We start from the raw sequence: 27,133 nt of genomic DNA on the forward strand, positions 1-27,133 counted from the left end.
CAACAAACCTCCAGAAGCTAGGAAAGGGGTGTGAAATGGATTCTTCCTCACACCCTCAGAAGGAACCAACACTCCCAACACCTTGACTTCAGACTTCCAGCCTTCAGCACTATGAGATAATAGATTTCTGTTGGTTAAGCCACCCAGTTTGTGGTATTTTGTTATGGCAGCCCTAGCAAACTACACATCTACACTTAGATAATTCAGAAATCCAAATTTCTAAATCCAAATGCAAATTTTTCTGCCTAACAGCAATATTCCCTTCCTCATTCTATATAGTTTTTAGCACAGTGGGATAGAACTAGTTGTACTATTGCCAAACTGGAGATGTAAAGAGTTATTCTTGAATTCTCGGCAATCTTCTTTCCACATTCTGGCAATCATTCAAATGACCGAAGGGTTAGGAGCACAGGCTTTGAAGTCCACTGAGCTTAAATACCAGCTTCCACACTTATTAGCTGTGTGATCTTGGGCTACCTAAGCCTTGGCTTCCTGACCTGTTAAAGTGGGATAATACCATCACTACCAGATAGGGTCTCCATAACAATAAAGGGGAAAAATACCTGAAAGAATTTAGCGCCTTATCTGGCATATAGAAAAAGTGAAACAAATTGCCTGTTATTATCAGTATTGTTCCTAAAACAAACTTTAGAATACATTTAGTTTTCATATGTGTGTCAGACTCATATTTGTGCACATGATGTGTTATACTCTGCTGGTATGAGTGACCAGCCACTAACCTCTATGTAGCATTGTCTCCCACCTTTACCAGTCTCTGAAATTGAGAGGAGGTAACCTTAAAAATGTGAACTAGGAGGCTGGGTGTGGTGGCTCACACCTGTAATCCCAGCACTTTGGGAGTCCAAGGTGGGCGGATCAATCAAGGTCAGGTGTTCGAGACTAGCCTGGCCAACATGGTGAAACCCCCGTTTCTACTAAAAATACAAAACTTAGCTGGGCGTAGTGGTGGGCACCTGTAATTCCAGCTACTTGGGAGGCTGAGGCAGGAGAATCGCTTGAACCCAGGAGGTGGAGGTTGCAGTGAGCCAAGATCCCACCACTGCACTCCAGCCTGGGCGACAAGAACAAAACTCCATCTCAAAAAAAAAAAAAAAGTGAACTAGGAGAATCTATATTAAAGAACCCCTGTATCACCAGCGTGCCCTCTGACTTCATTTCGGGGGTTAGAACTGGTTATATAAGTAGGACTTAAAAAAAAAATGTAGCTCCCTCTAAGGAGGGAGGTTTGTGTGAAAAAACATTTAGTGCCATGACATATTAAAGCAGAGATCCATGATGTCTGAGTCAATAGAACAGATTAGCAGCTGCTAAAAGATAGAAACCAAGTCTGAGTTGGTTGGTACTGGGAACAACTGCCTTAGCTAACAAGGCACTTGATCATTTTCCCCCCAACATAAATATACTGTTTGGCAGTGAATGTTTTCACTTAGGTTTCCCAAATTCCCTGCTTCTTCCTTAAAAATTTTTTTTGGGAAGGAATCTAATATGCTTAGCATATTAACTTTACTGTCTTTAGATAATAAGAAATGTGCTGAAAGACTATTTGCCACATTCTCTTTCAAAAATACAAACGTGTTAATTATAACCTCCAAAAAAGGCAAGAAGGTCTTCACGCCTTTGCCCCTACACTTTCATCCATTTAGAATACCCTGTCCTCTCCTTCCATGCTCACCGATTTGGAATCCCTTAGTTTTTGTTTTGAGCCTGTTTCAAATGCTGCCAGAAGCCTGAGGTCCTCTTACTTTTTCACACCATCCCCACTCCCTAACCCCCTGCCACTTTGTATCTCCTCTGTGGCCCTGAGGTATTCTGATTTTTGTGTTAAATCTTAATCCCACCACAAACAAACCAGGTCAGCAGGAATGAATCATCTTTATAAATTCCTCGTTTTTGTTTTCGTTTTTTTTAAAATCAAAAGCTCAATAAACATTTGCATGAGTTACTGACAGAGAAGCAGCTTCAACGCTTTAAAAATGAAACTGAAACCAACGGAAAATCTAAAACTGAACTCTATCAGTAAACTGAACTCTATCAGTTTATTAACATTACAGCAGGTCTCTGTTCTAGTGAACTCCCTGGCGCTCTTACTGCGTTACCCATTTTTGTTTTTTTCGCTGCACTCACCACTCTAACAGTATCTGCCCACTGGATTCACAGCGCTGGCACGTGCCAAGCGCCTAATAATTGCTCACTGGTTTGGCGGCTGACTACCCAGGAGAGGAAATTAAACACAAAGGCAGTATTGATCATATTCAGTAGTGTTTCGTGAGTTTGGTTTGGAAGTGGGGATTGGGGAATGGCCAATCACTTCCAAATTTAAAATATTGCTTCCTAGAAGAAAATGGACTCCTCAAAGACCGGATATTTCATGTCTGTAGTCCCAGGCCCAGGTCCTGGCCCTGGCCCTGCGTCAGGCACATTGTAGGTGTTGAAAATCCACTTGAGGAATTCTGATTTGCGCGGAACTGTGTATTCCGAGCACAATGCGTCGTTAAAAACCAAACAAAGCAGAACAAACTTCGTTCAGAAGCGACTCCCCCTATACTTAGAAACTAGAATTGACTCCCTGGCTGCAGGGTTCCCCTTTACCAACACACTGCAGGGAAAGGGCTTAGAAATAGTGAAAGCGGCCGGGGGCAGCGGGTCACGCCTGTAATCCCAGCATTTTGGGAAGCCGAGGCGGGTGGATCCCCTGAGGTCAGGAGTTCGAGACCAGCCTGGCCAACATGGTGAAATCCCGTCTTTACTAAAAATACAAAAAATTAGCCAGGGTGGTGGCAGGCGCCTGCAATCCCGGCTACTCGGGAGGCTGAGGCAGGAGAATCGCTTGAAACCGGGAGCCGGAGGTCGCAGTAAGCCGAGATCGCGCCATTGCACTCCAGCCTGGAATAGTGAAAGCGTGTAGGCTCTCCTTTCATGAAGATAAAGATGAGGATCACACCCACAACGACACAATCATGGTCTCTCAGGGTGACTTAGAAGCGAAGGAACAAAGTGCGCTGCCTGGGAAGGCTGGTTCTTGTAGAAGCAACAGGAAAGTAGAACGTGGTGTGGAAAGGGTTAAAACTGGCGCTCGGCGGGATACAAGGCTCTAGGTGCCTTAAAGACCACGCGGACACACTTGTTTGGCTCCTGTCGCGCTCCGTAGAATGAGTTCCCTGGGCCTCGGTGGGCCACGCCTCCGCAAAGAAGAACAACGCGAAGCTGCCCGCGTAGTGCCTGTTGCACTCGCCAAGGACCGGCCTGGCAGAGATAGAAAACTCGCAGTACTCTTGCCTCAGAACCGCCTCAATCCGGAAACACAAACTCCCCAGGCCCGGCACCGAGGGAGCCACCTCTTTCGAGGGTGGGAGTGCACATGCGCACAGGGGGCCTGAAAAACCCTTAAATACCGGCATGCGTGCGGCTGAGGCCTCTTTCCCTGCCGCCGCCGAGTCGCGCGGAGGCGGAGGCTTGGGGTAAGTTGAGTGAGGCGGCAGGGGGTGTATTGGTTATGATTTGTGGCTCGTTGTGTTCTTGCTGGGATTGGTGACGAGTATCTGGTTCTTTAACAGGTCAATACTTTTGTTTTTTAGTGCGTTCAAGATTCAGCTTCGCCCGTAACCCACCGCCATGGCCGAGGAAGGGTGAGCTCAGGGGCCGGGGTTGGAGTTGGGGTCGCGGTGTGGCTGAGGCGTGGGGCTAGAACTGGCGGAACAGGACTGGGTCAAACGGGTCGCCGTAAGCGCGTCTGTTGCACGCTTAGCTTTTGCTGAGTGCAAGGTCTTATGTGGTGTGAGGATTTTAACTGATGGTTCTGATGTGTTGCGTTTCAGCATTGCTGCTGGAGGTGTAATGGACGTTAATACTGCTTTACAAGAGGTTCTGAAGACCGCCCTCATCCACGATGGCTTAGCACGTGGAATTCGCGAAGCTGCCAAAGCCTTAGACAAGTACGTGTATCAGTCTCAATACTGTGGGTTCTTGCAGCCGGAACAAAACTGCCACCCAAGGGAAGAAGGCATGGAGTTCATGGTGTTAGCGCAAAAGTTCTGAATGGCATCCGTCCTACCGGAAACCTAGGAAAAGGTATCAGAACTCAGATCTATAAAGCCCACTTAAAATGTGTGGGTTGCTGTTTGGAATGGGGATACGCACTCAAAACTACAGTGTTTGAATGATGACTTTAATTGTCGGATACCCCTTCACTCCTTTTATGAGTGAAACATAAGAGTCTGACAAACCTGTAGGTTTTGGGGCTAGTCACTTTTATACTTATCTGGCGGATAGATGAGATGGAGAGCCACATTACATCTGGTAGTTTGCAAAACAAGCATTAATTTAATGGAATTTCAAACTCAGGTTTCAGAAGCATTTGGTCCTAGATGAATTTAGTAGTATAATAGCTGTGATTTATTTGAATTTGGGATATTTGTTAATGTATTTGAATGGGTCGAGTTAATGTGTTTTTTAGGGTGGTGGTATTGACAAATCAACTTATTCTTGAGCTGAATTTAAATGCAGTTTTAAGGTTTTACAGGACAAGTTCGTTTTGGTGTAATCTAGCCAATTCAATCCGATGGAAACGGCATTATTGTTTAATGTATTTAGTAGGTCCTAGTATGAATTTTCTGTATTATTCCTATTTCGGCAATATTGCAGGGCATTTCATAACTGTTCCATTAATGCCACAGCTTTTTTTTTCTTTCTTTTTTTTGAGACAGAGTCACGCTCTGTCCCCCAGGCTGGAGTGCAGTGGCGCGATCTCATTGCAACCTCTACCTACCAGGTTCAAGCGATTCTTCTGCCTCACGAGTAGATGGAATTACAGGCACACGCCACCATGCCCAGCTAGTTTTTGTACTTTCAGTAGAAACGGGGTTTCGCTATGTTGGTCTCAGGCTGGTCTGGTACTCCTGATCTCAGGTGATCTGCCCCCCTCGTCTTCCCAAAGTGCTGGGATTACAGAAGTGAGCCATTGTGCCTGGCTTTTCACATGTTTCTTTAGATATATGAAGCTGGCTTACAAGAAAGCTATTATGGTTGGGTTTGGGCCACAAGTTTTAAAAATGACTTATACCAATTCAGTGTGTCAGGGAAAGAGGTTTTACTGAAGACCAGTTGTAGGTTAATTGAAGATGTACATGCTCCCTAGCAGGTTCTTCAGACTTAAGCAATTTTGTACGCATTTGTGTTCAGTGGATTTGCTGCTTATGTTTTGCAAGTGTTAGTGCAAAGATAACCCTCCTAAAATGCAAAAATGATGGGTTTGGATCTGAGTTTTAGCTTCATTTCCATTGTAATTTGAATTTCAGGCGCCAAGCACATCTTTGTGTGCTTGCATCCAACTGTGATGAGCCTATGTATGTCAAGTTGGTGGAAGCGCTTTGTGCTGAACACCAAATCAACCTGATTAAGGTAAGGCTGCTAAGGATTGTGTTGGGACTAATGTTCAGTGATGCTTGTGTACCAGGGTAAATTTTGTGAAGTCTCAAGCTGTTCATTTTGTGCAAGTGTAAATATTATGTGCACCTGATATTGTCGGCCATTTTAAAGATGATTGTAGGTAGAAGCATTTTATACCTGCAGAATTGAATCCTAATTTTGACGTTGGTATACAACAAAGATTAGTAACAGGTTTGTAGGTGATCTTTGTGCTGTACATGATGACAACTGGCTCCCTCTACTGAACCCATGCCATGAGGAAACTGCCATGTCACCCTTCTGACTACAGCCACCTTTTGAGTTTAATTTAATTTTGGTAATGTTAATGTCTATTAATGTGATTTTTTTTTTTTAATTTTCTCCCAATAGGTGGATGACAACAAGAAACTAGGAGAATGGGTAGGCCTCTGTAAAATTGACAGAGAGGGGAAACCCCGTAAAGTGGTTGGTTGCAGTTGTGTAGTAGTTAAGGTAAGTCACCGTTTATTTTAGGGATGAAGGTTATGCTGGCTAATCATATAAAACCTTATATTGAAATAAGTTGAGGATCTTATAAAAGGAAAAAACTGATTGAACAGGTTTAAAGCATTTTCTGCATTTCAGGAAAAAAATAAAAACTGTAATTTACAAGCCAGCCAATGAATCTGCTTACCTGATTGTGTTTGTGCAGACATACTTTAAAAACTGGCAATAGTAAAGCCATGTTACGAGCCTTAAGGACATTGAAGTCGTTAAGGTCCCTGAAAATGGCTATAACAAATCTTAGTGATGGGAAACATTTTTATAAGACATATCTAATTGTTGAAGCTCCACTACAATTGATACTAATAGCTTGGTGAAATTTCTAAGTATTAACAAGAAATTGCATGCGTGTTTTTTTTTTTTAAGGACTATGGCAAGGAGTCTCAGGCCAAGGATGTCATCGAAGAGTATTTCAAATGCAAGAAATGAAATAAATCTTTGACTCACATTCCTCATGTCTGGCTTTTTATTTGGGGCAGTAAAATAAGGTCCCCGTTAGCAAAGTAAAATGTAATCATCGCAAAGTGATTACTACAGATTAACTGGAAACTTGCTCTCAAGGTCTTCTCCCCAGCCAATGACTACATCATGGGGCAATTCAAACCTGGACAGCCTTAGCAAAGATAGGTCTGCCATGTGGTGTTGGTGATGGCCAGTTACTTAGCTTATGGGCATTTATCCCTCAGTAGGCTAGCCTAGAATCTGGAGAGAGAGGCTGTGTGTTTTTAATAGGTTGCAGTGAGTAGGACAGTGAGTAGACTTGCTGGGCAGGTTAGTAGAAAGTACACAGTTGGGCCAGGATCATATCTTGCCTGTGGGACAAGTCTATGATGCCCAGGAATGCTTGCGGACATTCGTTTGACTTTTTTGGTTGGAGACGGAGTTTCACTCTTGTTGCCCAGGCTGGAGTGCAGTGGCGCAATCTTGGCTCACTGCAACCTCTTCCTCCTGGGTTGGAGTGATTCTCGTGCCTCAGCCTCCCAAGCAGCTAGGATTACAGGTGCCTGGCAATTTTTTTGTATTTTTAGTGGAAATGGGGTTTCACCATATTGGCCAGGATGGTCTAGAACTTATGACAGCAGGTGTTCACCAGTTTCAGCCTTCCAAAGTGCTGGGATTACGAGTGTGAGCCACCATTCCTGGCCTTATTGACTGTTTTGTGCAGGAGCGAGAGGGGCTTGAATGCACGTGCACCCAGTCCCTAGAAATCTCCACAGTGAGAGAAGCCGTGGCTGGTGTTTGGTGTATTTTAAACTTGGATAAATGTACCGTTAAAAGAATGTTGTGAGGCCATATACTTGGCCAATCCTGGTTTTGAAAACTTTATACCAGTGTTTTTATTTTTATCTTATACATAACAGGCTTAGGGCCTTGATGAGAATCTCAGAGTAGGGTCTCCCATGCTGGTTGGTTTGGTAATTATAATATAGCTGAAGCTGGTTGACCTTAGCATGGTAGTGATATTGAGTGCCCTCATGGAAAGCAGGGAGCTCCGAGATATTTTTTTCTGAAGTGTGTGTAACCTGGAACTATGTGTTAACATTGAAATTGTCAACCTCATGTACTCTGGCTTTTCTGAGGAAAGTTCACTTTGAACTCTAGTTTACTTGTATCACCAATCTGGACATTTTTGAGTGCCTGTTGCATATTTTTTGATAGAGATGGGGTTTCACCACATTGTCCAGGCTCAGATTTTTTTGTTTTGTTTTGGTGTTTCCATGTCCACTGTCACCTCAGCTGTAAAACACCAAAGTCAGAAGGAATGTTAATCTCCCAAGTTTTGGTTTTGTTTTTTGAGACAGTCTTACTCTGTCACCCAGGCTGGAGTGCAGTGGCACGATCTCAACTCATTGCAACCTCTGCCTCCAGAGTAGCTGGGATTACAGGCGCGTGCCATCATGCCCAGCTAATTTTTGTATTTTTAGTAGAGATGGGGTTTCACCATGTTGGCCAGGCTGGTCTGGAGCTCCTGACCTCAAGTGTTGGATTGGCTTCCCAAAGTGCTGGGATTACAGGTATGAGCCACCGTACCTGGCCCCAAATCTAACCTTGAACTCTGCATCTTGCCTTACTGTTGCTCTGTGTTTGCTCGTCCAAGTCATTAAAATGTCTCCATCCTCAGACTTCGTCGGTTTTCTGGCTGTTGTCCTCCAGCAGCCTCTGCTCAAATGCAGTGGCTCAATCAACCTTTTCCGACCTCCAGGATTTTAAGTACTGTTGTGTTGGCATTTTGACCTTTACCGTGTTTCGGTTCTTTCTCTTATTCTGCCTATGCTTTCAATTGTAATAGTTTCCAGAGTTTAGGTGAGCGTGTTTGCTTCTCTGCAGCCTTCCTGGGACATTCTCCCACTCCCACAGCTTCCCCTGATTGCCAAGTCTATTTTGTTTTCTTTGATCAACTCTAAGCTGTACCAGACAATTTCCCAAGGAAGACCCACTTGCTCTTCAAATTTTGCATGCCTTGAAGTGAACTTTACCATCACTAACATGTTTTTGTTAGAGGAAAAGAAAGCTGACCATGTGGTATGTACCATACTGCATTCATTATCACTTGTTACTGCCTACCACCTTCCCAAGCCGAAGGCCTTGGCATCCTCAACTCCTACCTGTGCTGTAAAGGTCTTACTACTGTCAGTCTCATCCAGATGATTTTCAAGACATGTTACTCATGTTACTCACTCCAGTTACTCATCCAGACTTGTGAGTTATAGTTACTGAAAAGTGATCATGTCCATCTCTTCATAACTTTGGTTTGTTCTGTTTAAAGTACCTCTACTTTTCTCCATCTAGATACCTCCTACTCATTCTTCAAAACTCAGTGCAAATGTAATGTCAGCTTCAGAGTGTGATATGCCTGTGTAGCTTATATGGAATTCACTGGGGAGCCCGTTGAAGCAAAAGTGCCAGGACAGAAGCAGATATCTTCATTGTTTTATGGGGGAAAATAGTTTTATGACACTGGTTGCTGTGTGTGCTCAGAATCTTGTTGAGGACATCCGTCATGAACCCAAAAGGAGAGCTGTTTGAGCCAAGCACTTGATGTTTTCTTGCACCCATGGACAGTGAGACTTGTGACTGCCTGTTTTCTTTGGCTGTAAGAGCCTCCAAATGAAAGACTCAATTTTCTTTCTGTTCTTTATTCTTTTTTTTTTTTTTTTTTGCCTCATTGTGATTTTATTAGTGTATTCTATGTATTTCTGATAAACAACTTTAAATGCTTTAAAAAATGAATGAGAGGCCAGGCGCGGTGGCTCACCCCTTAATCCCAGCACTTTGGGAGGTCAAGGCGGGCAGATCGCGAGGTCAAGGAGTATGAGACCAGCCTGGCCAACAGGGTGAAACCCTGTCTCTACTAAAAATACAAAAAAATAGCTGGGTGTGGTGGCAGGTGCCTGTAATCCCAGCTACTCGGGAGGCTGAGACAGGAGAATCGTTTGAACCCCGGGAGGTGGAGGTTGCAGTGAGACAAGATTGCGCCATTGCACTCCAGCCTGGGAGACAGGGTGAGACTCCATCTCAAAAAAAACATCTAAAGAGAAATTGTAAAAAGGCTGTTTTAGACTGCTGTTATAAACAAGTACTGTCAGTCTTTAACTGGATTGTTGAGGCAACAGAAGCATTACATAGATGGCTTATAAACCCTAGGAAAGTGTGGAAACACCTGCTAGTCTTACTGAGGACTAGCCTTTAATGGAGTTTGAATTTCTTTTTTTAAATGAGTTCGTTATTTAAAGAGTTGTGCTCAAGGACTATGTTAATCACAAGTACTCCTGAGAGCCACTGAGAAAGAAGAGACTATGTAGTCAGGGAATAAGGGCAATAGCCATCACCACTCCAGGAAAAGGATGGGACAGGCTGATGGCAGAGAAGGGTACAGCATTGTTCTCCCAGCCAGGCATTTTCAGAAAGGCCAACCCATGTGCTAGAAGAACAATTTCAGCAGTAAGTCCCAGCAAGAGTAAAAGAGATGGCGTGGTTAAGGAGGTGACCTGGGGAGAGGCCACCAGACTGACTCAGGGCACCAGTCTGACTCACTGCTGGTGGCTTGGGATATAGAAGTATTGACACAGCAGAATGTTCAGAAGGATTGGGACCAAGCCGATCCCAGGCAAAAATAAATCATGAGTTCTTTTTTGAAAATATGGTTTGACACTTCAAATATAACAGTACATCTCAATTCAAATTACTTTATCATAAGTGAGATGTTTCAGCCAACTTTTTCCCCACAGTTTACAGATCGTAATCTTAGTCTGTTGATAAGTTGTATTCAAATCTGGCTTTTGCTTGGGAAGGCTTACAAACCGGGGAGGAGGATGAATCTTCCTCCTAAGGATTCTTCACCTATGTTGATGGGCAGTTTTCTAAGCTCTTCCCTACTTTGTGTAAAACATTCCTACAGAGTATTTTTTCTCCCCTTTTCCTCCTCCTCCTCCTTCCTTTCTTCTTTCTTCTTCTTTTTTTTTTTTTTTTTTTTTTTGCTAAATGTTCAGTGATGGTCTTTATCACCACACTTTTAATTTGGCTTCCACAGTACCTTAGTTTTTGGAAGGAAATGTGCCAGAGAAGAGACAGAAGTGCCTTTTTGTTGTATTTTTCCATCTCTTTTGAGTTTGTTTTTTAAATATGAATTAACCAAACTGAGTGACAAAGATTGTGAAGATAGAGACCCTGGTGATACTCCTGAGGCCCTACCAATCAGTGAGGTTCTATTTGCCTTTCACTTTTTGATGATAGAGAGAAAAAAATTTTTTTTTTTTTTTTTTGTTTTTTGTTTTTTTTGAGACAGCGTCTTGCTCTATCACCCAGGCTGGAGTGCAGTGGCACAATCTGGGCTCACTGCAGCCTCCGCCTCCCGGGTTCAAGTGATTCTGCCTCAGCTTCCCAAGTAACTGGGACTACAGGCATGTGCCACCACGCCTGGCTAATTTTTGTATTTTTAGTAGAGACAGGGTTTCACCATATTGGCCAGGCTGGTCTCAAACTCCTGACCTCATGATCTGCCTGCCTCGGCCTCCCAAAGTGCTGGGATTACAGGTGTGAGCCACTGTGCCCAGCCAGAGAGAGAAAAAATCGTAAAGCATCAATTCAGAATGCTTTAGTTTAGAAAACATTTATTAGGCCAATTTCAAATAAAAGAATAGGCATAGCTATAAGGATATTCAACATAGAGCTACAATACTTTGTATTGATGGAGGAGAATTGAATAAAATGTATGTTTACGTAATGGGATATTAGGATGCCACTGAAATAGACAGTATGGAAGGGCATTTGTTAATATACATGTTTTGAAAAGTAGTTGAACGTACAATAGGATAGCATTTTCTAGAAAAAAAAAGGAGGAAATACTAAAATAATATAGAATATAAAGGGGCCGAGAGTGGTGGCTCATGCCTGTAATCCTAGCACTTTGGGAGGCCAAGGTGGGTGCGGATCACCTGAGGTCAGGAGTTCGAGACCAGCCTGGCCAACATGGTGAAACCCTGTCTCTACCAAAAATACAAAAATTAGCCAGGGATGGTGGCAGGCGCCTGTAATCCCAGCTACTCGCGAGGCTGAGGTGGGAGAATCTCTTAAACCCGGGAGGTGGAGGTTGCAGTGAGCCAAGATCGCACCACTGCGCTCCAGCCTGGGCGACAGAGGGAGACTCAGTCTCAAAAAAACAAACAAACAAAAAACAGAATATAAAGTTACATGCTGGCAGAGAAGACAGGTTGGAAGGATATACATCAAGGTGTTAATGTTTCTAGGAAGGTTTTCCATTTGCTTGTTTTCTTTTTCCTCTAATCAACATGTATTGCTTTTGAAGTAAAATATTTATTTTTATTTTTTAAAGGAAAGTTTACTTGGAAGAAACCCAAGCGGGCACTGAGAAGGCCAAGTGCCAATAAAACATTTTAAATTAAAGAAATGAAATAATGATACAGTAGATTCTTGGGGTTAATTTTGAGTGCCATTAATAATCTTTTTAAAAATTTATGTTTTGTGAATCAAGTGAATTTATACTTGTCTATACTTTCAGTGTAAAAACAAAACTGCTTAAAACGAATGAATTCATGCCTAGCCAGCAGAGGGCAGTAAGAAACTGATGCCAGCTGATGGACAGGTCAGTGAAAAACAGGAAGACAAGGTAAGAAGCAGGGACTATAGCAGGTTCACCCTAGAAAAAGATTCTTATTGCATTCTCTGAAGATTTTGAGAGTACTAGTTGTAGGAATAGAGATTACAGGATATTGTTGAGCTTAGTTTACTATTTCTGGTTGCATTTATTTGCTTTTTACAAACTGTTATCCATCATTTGGATTGAGTTTAATGAATGCTTCCAATAATAATAACAATACCAAATTAGCCTTGCTCTTAGACCATTTACATTTAAACTTTTTAAATACTAAAGGACATTGGCATTCATTTTCTAACTCACATAACATTATTTCAATTAGTTGTAATTTTAAGTAGTTTAAGTTTTTTTTTTTTTTTTTTTTTTTTTTTTTTTGAGACAGAGTCTCACTTTGTTGCCCAGGCTGGAGTGATGTGGTGCAATCTCGGCTCACTGCAAGCTCCGCCTCCCGGGTTCACGCCATTCTCCTGCCTGAGCCTCCCGAGTAGCTGGGACTACAGGTGCCGGCCACCACGCCCGGCTAATTTTTTTGTATTTTTAGTAGAGACGGGGTTTCACCGTGTTAGCCAGGATGGTCTCGATCTCCTGACCTCATGATCTGCCCGCCTCGGCCTCCCAAAGTGCTGGGATTACAGGCGTGAGCCACTGCGCCCGGCCAGTTTAAGTTTTATAAATGATACCAATTAGAATTCTGTAACCACCATTGGACACTGGATGTTTTTTATCTTTCTTCCAAGGTTACTAATTTTGCCCAATTGCAATATATATTTGTGAAATACAAATAAATTATAAAAATTTAAACCGTTGATTTTCAATGTTTTCTCCACCATACTGAGAATATGCCTAGAACTACCTGAAGAACAAGTTTCCAGAGAAAGCCTATTCTGGAAAATGGGCATAATTTGGAGATGATCAAGGCAAGGGGTATACTTTGGAGATTAAATTCTCCACACTGTAGCTCCATGGAAGCATTATCTATGTTCTGAGCCTTTATCTCCCGTGCCTAGCACAGTGCGTGGTGTGGTAGGCACTCAGATATTTCACTTGTTTGTTTGTGGGCTTTCTTTTCAGTCTTAAACTCCTCAGCCTTTTTTCACCCTCTATTTTTTAAGGTTCCTTTTCCTCTGGCAACGAAAGTAAGTCTCTCAGGTGGGGCTGCTTTGAGTCAAGTGTGTAGCCAAGCTGTCTCAACTTCCTTTCTCTCCAGCTCCACTCTAGGGAGCAGGGCATAGAAACATATCCTATCACAATATGGAGTACATGGCTCTAAGAAGCTGAAAAAATACGTTTAAAAGCCATGGTGAGACCTGGGAACAGTAAAAAGCATGTGAATTCAGAGAAACTATTTTTACATTGCAATAATTTCTTTTTGAAGCTTATTTATCGAGACATATGCCAACAGCACAGAATTATATGAGTGATGTGAATTAAACCTTACACAAATGTAGTATTTGTCTTTTTATTTTTCCTTCTCTCAACTACCCCCAACTAAAATTTACAAATGGATATAAAAATCCTGTTTGTACTTGGTTGGCTCGTTAGAGAAATACTGAGTCAAAGGTCTGTGATATTTCACAGTGCTGCCCCCAGGTGAAAAGAAGCAAAATGCACATAAAAAAAATAAATAAATATGAGATCCATAAGGGGAAAATAAAATATTAGCATATAAAATGCTACAAATTAAAAAGCCTGCCTTCTCCTGTAGATTTGAAGCTGGATAAACTTGATGGATTCTAGGAGTCAGCAGATGTTTTGCTAAATGGGTACATGTCGTGTCTTGGAGGGAGGTACTTAGCCCCACGAGGGTCATAACGTGATGCAGCTATGCCACTCTTTCAAGAGGAAATACACATATAATTTAAGAAGAAATTAAAACCTTTTCTACATTTCCCCACAAGCTTCATTTTGAAATAAAATCCTTTTCAAAATATTATATTCCAAATTTCTATCATGTGAAGACTCTAGAAAAGTTTACTCTAAAATAATGAAAATGATAACAATGCGAACGATGCTAAAGTGCAAAAGCAGAATTCAGAGTTGTATGTGAAGAGGAAATGATATACAATAAATCTGTTAGATTTTTTAGTAACATCATCAAGGCATAAAAGGCCGACTTGCCATATTAACTTTGTTGTTGCCTAGTGTTGTCTCGTGAAGTGAGTCTCATTCAAAGTATTTTGAGTTGCACTGCTGCCTTCTAGAAATGCTCAGTATAGAATACAGGACAGATGAAGTTTAACAGTCACTTTGATTTGACACTATTGTGTTGGGTTGCAGTAAAAATAAAACAGATAAGAAGTGAGCTGGTCTTCAAATAAACTTCTATATTGCAGGAAAACTGCAAAGGTGTTTCTCCTGTCATAGCAATGGGCAACAACACGACCTTTTGTGAATCAGAAACCTGCCTGGCCAATGAATCCAATACATCCCAGTACGGGACAATTTTAAAGTCCGTGTTCAAAGTTTATTTGCAGCAAATGGAGGTAATGTTTTAAAAGCAGAAGTATTAGGCTGGGTGCAGTGGCTCATGCCTGTAATCCCAGCACTTTGGGAGGCTGAGGCGGCAGGCAGATCACCTGAGGTCAGGAGTTCAAGGCCAGCCTGGCCAGCTTAATTAAACCCTGTCTCTACTAAAAATACAAAAATTAGCCAGGCACGGTGGCACATGCCTGTAATCCCAGCTACTCAGGAGGCTGAGGCAGGAGGATCACTTGAACCTGAGAGGCAGAGGTTGCACTGCAGCCTGGGTGACAGAATGAGACTCCATTTCCAAAAAAAAAGCAGTATTTCTTGCTGGTGTTGGGGAGGAGGCAATGGGAAAAAGAGACAGAGAAAGCGAGGGAGGGATGGAGAGGGAGGGAGACAGAGGGAGAGGAAAATGTTCAGGTCACTATAAATTAGTACAGAGGATTCTTGTTATTTTTTTGCCCCACGCTGGTGATTTTCTCAAGTTAAAAAATGAAAACAAAATGCCAGCATTCACTTTTTATTTTGGAAATTCAGCTGATGCAATCGTTAGTTGAAAATAAACATAAATAGGCCGGGTGCCGTGGCTCATGCCTGTAATCCCAGCACTTTGGGAGGCCGAAGTGGGTGGATCACGAGGTCAAAAGATCGAGACCATCTTGGCCAACATGGTGAAACCCCATCTTTAATAAAAATACAAAAATTAGCTGGGCGTGGTGGCGGGTGCCTGTAGTCCCAGCTACTCAGGAGACTGAGGCAGGAGAATCACTTGAACCCGGGAGGCGGAGGTTGCAGTGAGCCAAGATTGTGCCACTGCACTCCAGCCTGGCCACAGAGCGAGACTCTGTTTCCAAAAAAAAAAAAGAAAATAAATGTAAATAAACTGAATATTATCTGACTGATTCCACTTTCACTGCATTGGATAGAACTGAGTAATTGTTTTCTTTGGAGATCACAGAAAGTCTCAATTGAAATAGCATTTTATTGAAGTGAAAAGAACTTACAATCATTGTCAGTTCACGGATTTGTACTTGTGCTGAAAATCTTTAAGGCAGCAAATAAAATGTTCCTCTACCTGTGCACTTTAACTCTATTCTCCTACTAAGACATTCTAATTTGAAAATCAGGGCCAGGCGCGGTGGCTCACGCCTGTAATCCCAACACTTTGGGAGGCCGAGGCGGGCGGATCATGAGGTCAGGAGATCGAGACCATCCTGGTTAACACGATGAAATCCCGTCTCTACTAAAAATACAAAAAAATTAGCCGGGCATGATGGTGGGTGCCTGTAGTCCCAGCTACTCGGGAGGCTCAGGCAGGAGAATGGCGTGAACCCGGGAGGCGGAGCTTGCCGTGAGCCGAGATCGCACCAAGGCACTCTAGCCTGGGTGACAGAGCGAGACTCTGTCTCAAAAAAAAAAAAAAAAAAAAAAGAAAAGCAATATATTTAATAATATTTATATTGCCTTATCTAAATTGGAAGACAAACAAAAAATAATATATGTATATTATTTTATTTATTTGTTTTTTCTTTTGAGATGGAGTCTTGCTCTGTCACCCAGGCTGGAATTCAGTGGCATGATCTCAGCTCACTGCAGCCTCCGCCTCCCGGGTTCAAGCAATTCTCCTGCCTCAGCCTCCTGAGTAGCTGGGATTACAGGCATAAGCCACCACACCCAGCTAATTTTTGTATTTTTAGTAGAGACGGGGTTTCACCATATTGGCTAGGCTGGTCTCAAACTCCTGACCTCAGATGATGCACCCACTCTGGCCTCTCAAAGTGCTGAAATTACAGGTGTGAGCCACCGCACCTGGCCCCAACATATAAATAATATGAAAATAATAACAAAACTCAGTAGAGTTGAGTGGAAGATCATGTAAACCAGCTCCTTTTAACCTTGTTCTGTGTTTCCAGAATTCTATAGATTCTTTGATTTCTACTTCAATGACTTGATAATAATAGTTAAATAATTGTGCAAATAAATAATGGGGATTTATTTTATAATAACATCTTGTTATCTTAGGTGATTCCCAAATTGCTTCATTTTTTATTTTAGTCTTTTGAAGGGAGTCTACCATGGTGGAGGGACTCTTACATAATACAAGGGTTTGTTTAAAACTAACCATTTAGTATAAAACAAGAAGGTATATTTAATGTTTATGATGATCATTTCTCAAAGTTAGCTTATTGTTAAATGATGCAAAATTCAGGGAATTAAAGCAAACAACCCAAACTATTATAGTATTCTTCATAATGACATAAGTGATCTTCTTTAATACTGTCACCAAAGGTAAATAAATATTAATGACAACTGTGATTTTCCTGAGTGTCAGCAGCCGCCTTGTCTCTGTTATCATTATTGGTTTTGTTATTTTCTAGAAGTAATTATATGGCCAGACCAAAATGTGACCTTCCTACTTTCTTTCCTGTGTTTCCGGAGAACATGCTTTCTCTTGCCTCTAGAGAATTTAGGCCTGATGTGACAATATTTTTCCACTGCAGATTCTACTGGAATTAGAGTCTGAGGTTTTTCTGGTTTTTTTTTGTTTTTTTCTTGAGACAGAGTTTCACTCTGCCGCCCAGGCTGGAGTTCAGTGTTGCTATCTCGGCTCACTGCAACCTCTGCCCCCTGATTTCAAGCAATTCTCCTGCCTCAGCCTCCCAAGTAGCTGGGACCACAGGCGTGTGCCACCATGCCCAGCTAATATTTTGTATTTTTAATAAAGACGGGGTTTCACCATGTTGATCAGGCTGGTCTCGAACTCCTGACCTCAGGTGATCTGCCTGCCTTGGCCTCCCAAAGTGCTGGGATTAAGGTGTGAGCCACTGCGCCTGGCCGAGTCTGAGTTTTTAAGATGGAAGAGATTTGAGAAATGGTCTAGTTTGATTCCTTCATTTTCCAAATGAGAAGATAGAACCCCAAGTTCCAGGACATGACCCAAGAAGCCTTTGAACATTGGGTAAACTGACTGATTATAGGATTTGCCATTTTGTTGAATATTATAATAGTTTGTATTTAATATATGTAGAAAGATTATTATTATTATTATTTTTAGACAGAGTCTTGCTCTGTCTCCAGGCTGGGGTGCAGTGGCGTGATCTCGGCTCGCTGCAACCTCCTCCTCCCGGGTTCAAGTGATTCCCCTGCCTCAGCCTCCCAAGTAGCTGGGACTATGGGCGTGCACCACCATGCCCAGCTAGGTTTTTGTGTTTTACTAGAGACAGGGTTTCACCATGTTAGCCAGGATGGTCTTGATCTCCTGACCTCGTGATCCACCCGCCTTGGCCTCCCAAAGTGCTGGGATTACAGGCGTGAGCCACCATGCCCGGCCCTGAAGAATTATATTTTATAAATTGGTAGGTAGCTTCCACAAGAGGCATGTAGAGATTTGGAAGAAAACTGTTTATACAAAGCTAAAACTCAAATGTACAAACATACTATTCCATAAGCCATTCATTTGCAATGCTCTGCACTTTTGAGTTTTGCTGTGCAAAAACTGTGCAATATTTTCCTGATCTCTACTTATTTCATATTATCCAGACCAACAACAATGGTTCAGCATGGTGAATTCTCCAGAAAGAGGGATCTACAACACTGAGTCTTGTCAGGCATTCAGTAGTGGAGCAACACAGGTGAATTGATAGGGCCAAGGAGACACCTTTAAAGAAAAGGGAAGAGAAGGGGAGCTATTTGTCCAGAAAACAGTGATTTGAAGAAAGCTAGTCTGGAAGTGTATGATGAGGGTATATTTTGTAAAAGATTACAGCTAGCTGCTTTGCCTTGCCATGAAATAAACAAATAAGATAATTTTTAGAAGCAGTTATAATAACTTTAAATGAGGAGTGTTGCTACCTATAGTTGATTGTAAGGGCAATTGGGCTTTTAAACATAATACCGGGTTAAGTACACATTCTTCTGAGAGCCTGTCAGCAGACTGCTGACGTTTGTAACTGGAAAAGAGAACGTCTCTTAAGGATCTCTTTAACTAGTCAGCCTAAGACACAGATTCTCATCCTCAACAGAATGCTATGCCTGTTCACAAAAACCTGGGGAATATGATCACATTAATGCCCAATAGATTTATAGCAAGAATAAGAGCAAAAGAAAATCTATGTGTTTTTGAAGACATAGACTTCCCTAGTGGATATGTTTTCAGATTCTAAGAGTTAGAGGTAATAATAATTTTTTTAAAGTTTATTTTTTTAAAGTTACTTTATTATTTTTATCTGCTTTGGTAAAAATTCCAAAATAAGGCAGTGATTTCTATTGTTTTGGTTAACTTTTGCCTTCCTCATACTCTCTGTGAGTATTCTAAATTTGAGATTGTTGCTGATAAATCAATTTCCTGAGAACACTTTAGCTAATATTAAAACTTAATATATATGGTTATTATTTTTAAAGTTTAATTTTTTTATGTTTACATTGTAAAAAATAAATGACTGAAATTTAGGTAACATGAGGAGAGCAATATTCTGAAAAATGAGGTGAAGTACCAATTTAATGTTTAGATAAAGACCAAAATTTCTTTAGAATAACTTTTATTTAAAGACATATCAAATTTAAAACGTTATTATGACATTGTCAATTTGAATAAGATTGGTTTTTAATCTATGGCTAGAGACAATTTATAAAAGAGCCAACAGTCTCTAGTTTGTAGTTTTATCCAGTTTTGCTTTTCATTCCTTTTGAGGGTAATTTCATCACATTCTATGTAGCAAACAGGAGATGGCAGCATTACTTCAGCCGTTCAAAAAGACACTCAGTCCCTTCTGAAAAGAGAAGGCTGGGAGCTGATGGAGAGTAGAGATTTAGCAGCAGGTGCTACAATGTACATAGAACAGAGGAATGTATGTTTCCTATGTAGGGTACATAGGAAACAAATGTGAAATAAAACTGTTTAATGTCTCTGAATGCTGCAGATTTTTACGCATATTTTCCAGTGTAACAGGCCCTTCCCTTGTAAAAGTGAAATGGGTCAGATGTTGAGATTTTTATGGGATTTAGAAAGCTGTGCATGCATAACAAAGAGCTTGGCTCTACAGCTGTAGGATTTTTAATCTCTATTTTTTTATGGAGTAGTAATTTTCTAAGAACACTAGACACTCATTTTCTTTATTTCTTCTCAAATTTCTAAGCATACATTAATAATAATATGGAACTTGGGTATCAGGTCAAAAAAATGCATACATGATCCAAACTACTGATATCTGCTACAGCTGTTAATGCAGGAGATAAAATATTAGATTGGTAAATCCATGGGCCTCAAGGCCTCAGCTCCTTTTTCATGTCTAATTTGATACCTCTCCTTGAGGAAGCAACTTCTAAGGAACACAGATCTGTAATATACAAACTGGGTATATTTTGTTGAATTTTTTTATATATCTGTAAATAAATTTACTTATGTTTTGTTTGTGAAAAATTTATAATAGTCTTTCTTAGCTTCTTTCAGGAAATCTAACCAGCTATTGGAAGAGTACTTGGAAAATCAAAAATTTTATTAACTTTAAGTAAAAGAAGAGAAAATGAAGGCCTAAATAGAAGTTTCCTTGATGCTGATGTTAGACCTTTACCCTGGTTAAGGAAGAAAAGATTCAAAGAATTGTTCAAAGATTCAAAGAAAAGATTAGAAAATTGTCTCCATTCTTTGAATGGAGACTTGCATTCCAGCCTTTATCTTCATTTTAAATTCTATATTCTTAGGAGCCTTGTTTAGGAGATATTTCTCCAAACCCTATTTTTAAAATATGGATTTTTGTTGCTCATTTTAACTGACATCTGAGCTTTAATTTCCTCATATCTGCGCATAATCTGCTTCAGGCTATGATTGCTTTTTTTTTCTCTTTTGAGAAAGCAACCTTTCCATGTTGGCATAAATTTGGCTTGTATGTACTAAGCAGAACATTTTATTAATATGCTAACCATTTTCCATTAAAATCCAAGGCTATCACATACATAAATATAGCTTTTATGGGTTCACCAGAGATCCAAACGTGAACCTGAAATTTAGTCTACCACTTGGTAGCTTATGTCAGCTGGCAGGGCTACTATATCAGAAATAATGACTTGAGTGTGAGTTTGAATAAATGAAAACCATAGATGTTTAATCATAATGCAGTCAGAGGTTTATCCTGGGCTCCATAAATAGTGGGGAGGGCATAACTGATCTTGAAACATTTTTCACTTTTCTTTTTCAATATGTTCTGCCTTCTCATTAAGTAAGTGTGAACAAGGACACTGGTACTAATTTTTAATCCTCTTTGACATGCTAAGGGCTTTAAAATGTGATATTTGACAGAGGTTTGGTCTATTTGTAGGGCCAACCACTGAGCATCAGATTGGAGATTCTTATGGTGTCCATACTAAGGCCTTTGAAAAGTGATAACTCAGAGAGGTGAATGCAAGGGCTTTTAAGATGTCTGTGTCTGTACCTGTATCTGTATCTCTCTCTCTTTCTTTCTCTCTCTCATTTTGTGGTTGGTCAACATACACCGGCTTTATAGTCAGGGGAGCTTGGATGTGAATCCTGCATTGGCAGTTACTGATTGTGAGACAACAGAGAAGTCATTTCACTTATATGAACCTCATTTTTTTTCTCTAAAATAGTTATAATAATACCTGTCTTATAATGTTTTTGTGAGGATGAGATGATATATATAAAGTGCTTTTGTCCAGTGTCTCAAACATAAATAATGGTGGTTATTATGATACAGAATTATCAGAGCAAATTTAAATGTATATAATATTTTTAAAGAATATAATTTGATTACTTTTTCTTTGCAAAACCCTACCCTATATAAAGATAGTTTTAAGATCTGCTAAAACTCAAATATTCCCTATGGAATAGGTTATAACTTTTAGTTACACAGTGCTTGAGACAATATATTTGTGTAACCTTCTCCGAAAAGTTTTATAAATAGCTTTCATAGGCCATGGACTTTATTAGGGTCCCAGTCCTAAGGGGTCTATAGAAGCCTGTCTAAAGATTATTTAGAAAGATTATAGAAAACTGTTCAGTCTAATGGGTGTTTATGCCTGTTCAGACCCTTGCTCTTGGCTTCAGCTCTCAACTGTGGCTTTGTGCCCCTGGAGATAGCATGCTTGTTAAGCGCATTGATTGTAGCCACTTAGAGCTGTTGCTGCTCTGAACAGCATTACCCAAACAGAATATTCATTTTTGCACACTATTTACTGAGTGTTTAACACAATGTTTTACTTTATGTAGAATTGTTTTTGTCACCTAAGAAACAAAATGAGTTTAAATATTTCATTTAAATATTTCCAAAGTCTAGGCCTTCTGCCTTGCAAGTTCTTTGATGTTGAGTCCTTTGTGTTTTCTTTCAGTTACAATTCAGGTCTTTGAGCAATGAGGTCAGATAATCTTGTTCCTTGCTCTTCATTCTTCTCTGCCTGCCCTTTCTTATCTCTTCCGGCCCCTCGTTTGTACAGCCCAAATTAGCCTATAGATTGCATCTTTGGTTAAGAGTTTCTCGAAGGTAGGGAACACACTTCTTATGTGCTTTCCTCAATGGCTAATTAAGATATTTTGTTCAAAAGTACTTAAAATGAGGACATTAATATGATCTATGATCATATTTTCTGTGTTGGGGGTGCCAAATACTATTTGCACTGACAAATACGATTAAGCTAAAATGGGGGCTCTTAATTCTGGAAACATGATAATTGAATACTGTGACAGAGATGATGAATAGTACAGATTGAAAAAACAGTCTCCCATTACCATTTAGGTTAATCTGTCGAATAATTAAATAAAAAATCTCCTTTACATATGGAATAGACAACACATTACTCCAAGAGATGATATATGCTGAAAATGGAAAGATTTGAATAAGTATAGAGGACAGTTGTAGAATGAATAATCAAAGGAAGCTGCATATTTTGAGTGTATCTCTATACTTTAAGGCTAATGTCAGCCGCCGCCATCTTGGGATCTCTGCCAAGACTGAGCCATCCTACTGGACTGGTAGGACCCTGGCTTTGACAGTAGGGCTGTTGTTATGTTTTCGGGAGTAACAGAGAATAGAATTGCAGTTTTAATTTTAAAATTATTTTGTCTTTGTCTCCAGCACCTTTCATCATCCTTACCTAATAAAACCCCTATCCTGTTTCATACAACACTTCTCCTCATCCATTCCTGCACCACACAACTGAACATTATTGCAGAAAAGCACACAACCAAGCCAACTTGTTTCCTCTCAGTGTATAAGGATGTAGACAGGAGGTTAGATGTGGAGGTAGCAACTTGGGAATGTTATTTCCTGATTTTTTTTTTTTTTTTTTTTGAGAGGGAGTCTTGCTTTGTTGCCCAGGCTGGAGTGCAGTGGCGCAATCTCGGCTCACTACAAGCTCCGCCTTTCCAGTTCACGCCATTCTCTCACCTCAGCCTCAAGAGTAGCTGGGACTGCAGGTGCCCACCATCACGCCTGGCTAATCTTTTTGTATTTTTAATAGAGACGGGGTTTCATCCTGTTAGCCAGGATGGTCTCGATCTCCTGACCTCGTGATCCGCCTGCCTCGGCCTCCCAAAGTGCTGGGATTACAGGCGTGAGCCACTGCGCCCGGCCTTTCCTGATTGTTTTTATTTTCTCTCAGTGGAATAAGGAAGTAAGCTCATTAGCCAGAAAGAGGATGAGGGAGGAAGAGATGGTGGAGATTTGAGGTGAAAGGAGGGTGACAGAGTAAATAGACAAAGCATGTGATCCTATATTCCCTTAAGCTGTGGTCCCAATTTCTTGATTCCTGTTTATAGCAAAACTCCTCAAAAGATTTGTCTGTTCTCCCCATTGTTAGCTCCACTTCCAGTTGATCTTGAACTCACTTCAATAAGGTATTTGCTGTCAACATTTCTCTGAAACTTGTCTTCTCAAAGTCACTGCTTATTTCCATGTTCCTAAATTTAATGGTTCATTCTCTCTTTTAACTTTCTTGACATCTCGGTGGCATTTGACAGTTGATCACTCCTTCCTCTGTGAAAGACTTTCTTTACTTGCCTTCTAGAATCCTCTACCCTTCTGTTTTTTTCCTGCTTCATTTGCTTCTCCTCAGTCACATTACCAATTTCTCCCCTTGTCTCTGTCCTAAATATTGCAAACTCAGGTTTCCTTCCTGGATCTCTTCTTTTTTCTATCCACACTCACTCTCTTGGTGATTTTATCCTTATGTATGTGGAGGGCTTCCCAATTTACATCTCCATTCCAGACCTTTCCCCTGATCTCCAGGTGCATGGACTTAACTGCTCACTTGACATTTCTACTTGGATGTGTAACAGCCTTCTGTAATCAAACTTCTGATCTTTCCTCAAAAACTTTACTCCTAACTCTTCCTTATTACTCTAAGGACAACTCTATCTTTTTCCTTTCTTTTCTTTTTTCTTTTTTTTTTTTTTGAGACAGAGTCCTGCTCTGTTGCCCAGGTTGGAGTGCAGTGGCGCCATCTCGGCTCACTGCAGCCTCCGCCTCCCGGGCTCAAGAGATTCTCTTGCCTTAGCCTCCTGAGTAGCTGGGATTACAGGTACACACCACCATGCTCAGTTAATTTTTTTTTGTATTTTTAGTAGAGACGGGGTTTTGCCATGTGGGCCAGGCTGGTCTCTAACTCCTGACCTCAGGTGATCCACCTGCCTCGGCCTCCCAAAGTGCTGGGATTACAGGCGTGAGCCGCCATGCCTGACCAACTCTACCTTCTTAATTGCTCAGGCCAAAAAATTTGGAGTCATTCTTGTGTCCTTTCTTTCTCTTATACTCCATAGTCACCTCTGTCAGCAAATCTCGTTGGTTTTGCCTTCAACATTTAGTCTACATGTGGTGATTGATTTCTTACCAGCGTTACTGCTTCCATTCTGGTCCAAATCACTATCATCTCTCTCACTTGGGTAACTGCAATAGCTTTCTAACCCCTTTCCACCTTTGACCCTGACATTCTGTTCTCCCAAACAGCAGCCACAGGTTTGAAAACCTAAATTTATCATTTTACTCCTCTGTTCAAATCCTCTAGTAGCTCTCCATCTCACACCGAGTAAAAGGCAGTCCTTAGAGTGGCCTAATACAATCTGACTGTCTGCTGCCTCTATAACCTTTTCCCCTACCTTCCTCCCTCCCTCACTTTACTTAGCAACACTGGCCTCCTTGCTATTCTTTGATAGTACCAACAATACTCCTGCCTCAGAACCTCAGGACTTGCTCTCTCCTCTGCACAGAATTGTCTTCCCCTGTGTTTCTGCATACCTCTCTCCTTCATCCCCCTCAGATTTCTGCTCAGATGACACTTTAGGAAGACATTCTCTTGATCATCCTATCCTATTGAAAATAGCAGCCCCTCTTTGTACTGACTCTTTTCTATTCTAGTAACGAGCCATAGAAATGATCCCTGAAATAATAGTCTTAAGGCTCCTTTCTTTCTTCTCTTTTCTTTCTTTCTTTCTTTCTTTTTCTTTCTTTCTTTCTTTCTTTCTCTTTCTTTCTTTCTTCTTTCTTTCTCTCTCTCTCTTTCTTTTCTTTCTTTTTTTTTCTTTTGAGATAAAGTCTTGCTCTGTCACCCAGGCTGGAGCGCAGTGATGCGATCACGGCCAACTGCAACCTCCACCTCCTGGGTTCAAGCGATTCTCCTGCCTTAGCATTCCGAGTAGCATGGATGGTGTGCGCCACCATGGCTGGCTTATTTTTGTATTTTTAGTAGAGACAGGGTTTCGCCATGTTGGCCGGACTGGTCTCCAACTCCTAACCTCAGGTGATCCACCCATCTTGGCCTCCCAAAGTGTTGGGATTACAGGCGTGAGCCACCGCGCCCAGCCTCCACTTTCTTAAGTTGTCTCTGTACCATTCACCACCATTTGACACTCTGTATTTAAATTACTTACTTGTGTATTATATATCTTCCTCTGTTAAAACATAATTTTCATTTTTATAGAGAGGTAAGGAAGGGCTTCCTGAAGAAGTAACTCTTTAATTGAAACATCAAAGAGGAGGAGAAATTAAATAGGCCCAGAGAAGATTCTTCCAGGCAAAGGGAAATACACATGCATAGGCTTCCTTTTGTGGGGGGAAGCAGGGTGAAGACAAAAGAATAAATAAGGCTTCACTCCCTCACAATTGGACTCCTCCATGACGGCTGAAATTATGGCCACCAGGAACTCTCAGGCTCAGCTCATCACACTCATGACCAGAAAGTAACTCAGTGTTAGTCTCTCTGCTTCTATGTTCATAAACTCTAGAGAAGGACTTGGATGAGCCCTCTTGGGTTAAGAGACAAATGGGAGGAGTGGAGCAGTATGTTTGGTCCAGCTTGGGTCACTTCTTCACCTCTTAGACCAATCCCTGTGACCAGGAATGTGGAGTCGATAAAAAGATGGCAGCTACCCCTCAAGCTTCATGTTCAATCGTGGAAAGGTACATTTCCCCCCACAAAAATGGGGGTGTAAGAATCAAGGGGGAGGCTGAGGCGGGCAGATCATGAGGTCAGGAAATCAAGACCATCCTGGCTAACATAGTGAAACCCCGTCTCTACTAAAAATACAAAAAATTAGCAAGGCGTGGTGGTGGGCGCCTGTAGTCCTAGCTACTTGGGAGGCTGAGGCAGGAGAATGGCGTGAACCCGGGAGGCGGAGCTTGCAGTGAGCCAAGGTCGCACCACTGCACTCCAGCCTGGGCGACAGAGTGAGACTCCCTCTCAAAACAAACAAACAAAAAAAACCAAAACCCTCAACATCAGGCCGGATGCAGTGGTTCTTTCTTGTAATCCCAGCACTTTGGGAGACTGAGGCCAGCAGATACCTTGAGCTGAAGAGTTGGAGACCAGCCTAGGCAACATGGTGAAACCCCGTCTCTACAAATAATATAAAAATTAGCTGGACGTGGTGGTTTGGACTTGTAGTCCCAGCTACTCAAGAGGCTGAGGTGGAAGCATTGCTTGAGCAATTGATTGAGGTCGAGGCTGCAGTGAGCCGTGATCGCACCACTGCACTGTAACCTGGGAGACAGAGTGAGACTCTGTCTCAAAAAACAAAACAAAAACAAAACAAAACAAAAAACAAACCTCAACATCATCTCAGGCTTGTCCTTGGTATTTTTTTTTCTTGCTTCTCTAAATCCATTCTTCAACTTTGTGGGGAGTCTGACCTGAATGAACTGCACTCATGAGCATCTCTTGTGTTCTACCAGTTGGAGGCACTAACAGGGTGGGAAGTGGGTGAGGCGAGGGTATTTAGTCTCCTGGCTTCCTGCTGGTTCAACTTAGTCCTGTAGGGCTGTAGGGCAGCCCCTATACTCTCCAAGTGTAGTAATAGCTTTTTTGCTGTTGCTAGTCCTGGAATCCTATACCATCCTGCTGTTTCTTCAAACCCTGCTTACTCTTTTTGTAAACAATTCTTTTATTAAAATTTGCTCAATTATCCAGTTTAAATATGCCATTCATTTCCTGTTTGGACACAGATTGGTATAAAAATGACAGGATATTCTAAAGGAACAATTTGGGAAAGCTAAAGAAGATAAAAGAGAATGTGCTTTTGTACAAATTCTATAAAACAAAATGCAGAGACCAATCAGAGGAGACTGAGGTTCTAATGCAAAATCT

At 41.3% G+C, this 27,133-nt stretch overlaps 1 protein-coding gene and 3 non-coding genes across 5 annotated transcripts; all 4 read left to right on the top strand.

The window, feature by feature from the left end:
• Nucleotides 1-3,160: 3,160 nt before the first annotated feature.
• On the top strand, nucleotides 3,161-6,415 carry RPS12 (ribosomal protein S12). Of its 2 annotated transcripts, none has more exons than XM_002817380.5 (6): nucleotides 3,161-3,479; nucleotides 3,597-3,647; nucleotides 3,837-3,953; nucleotides 5,316-5,418; nucleotides 5,815-5,916; nucleotides 6,334-6,415. In XM_002817380.5, the coding sequence occupies exons 2-6, from the start codon at nucleotides 3,634-3,636 to the stop codon at nucleotides 6,394-6,396; spliced, it is 399 nt and encodes a 132-aa protein (XP_002817426.1). In that variant the 5' UTR covers nucleotides 3,161-3,479; nucleotides 3,597-3,633; the 3' UTR covers nucleotides 6,397-6,415. The 2 variants fall into 2 exon arrangements, with proteins under 2 accessions (XP_002817426.1, XP_009240539.1); XM_009242264.3 differs by having other exon boundaries at nucleotides 3,440-3,479; nucleotides 3,576-3,647.
• Nucleotides 4,172-4,244, top strand: LOC112134041 (small nucleolar RNA SNORD101). Its single transcript, XR_002915624.1, has one exon. It is a non-coding gene; the product is annotated as a small nucleolar RNA SNORD101 (small nucleolar RNA).
• Nucleotides 5,657-5,735, top strand: LOC112134066 (small nucleolar RNA SNORD100). Its single transcript, XR_002915649.1, has one exon. It is a non-coding gene; the product is annotated as a small nucleolar RNA SNORD100 (small nucleolar RNA).
• Nucleotides 6,074-6,203, top strand: LOC112134057 (small nucleolar RNA SNORA33). The gene has a single exon (XR_002915641.1). It is a non-coding gene; the product is annotated as a small nucleolar RNA SNORA33 (small nucleolar RNA).
• Nucleotides 6,416-27,133: the final 20,718 nt, after the last annotated feature.

The sequence above is a fragment of the Pongo abelii genome, chromosome 5 (assembly GCF_028885655.2).
Source record: "Pongo abelii isolate AG06213 chromosome 5, NHGRI_mPonAbe1-v2.0_pri, whole genome shotgun sequence".
Taxonomy (NCBI): Eukaryota; Metazoa; Chordata; class Mammalia; order Primates; family Hominidae; genus Pongo; species Pongo abelii.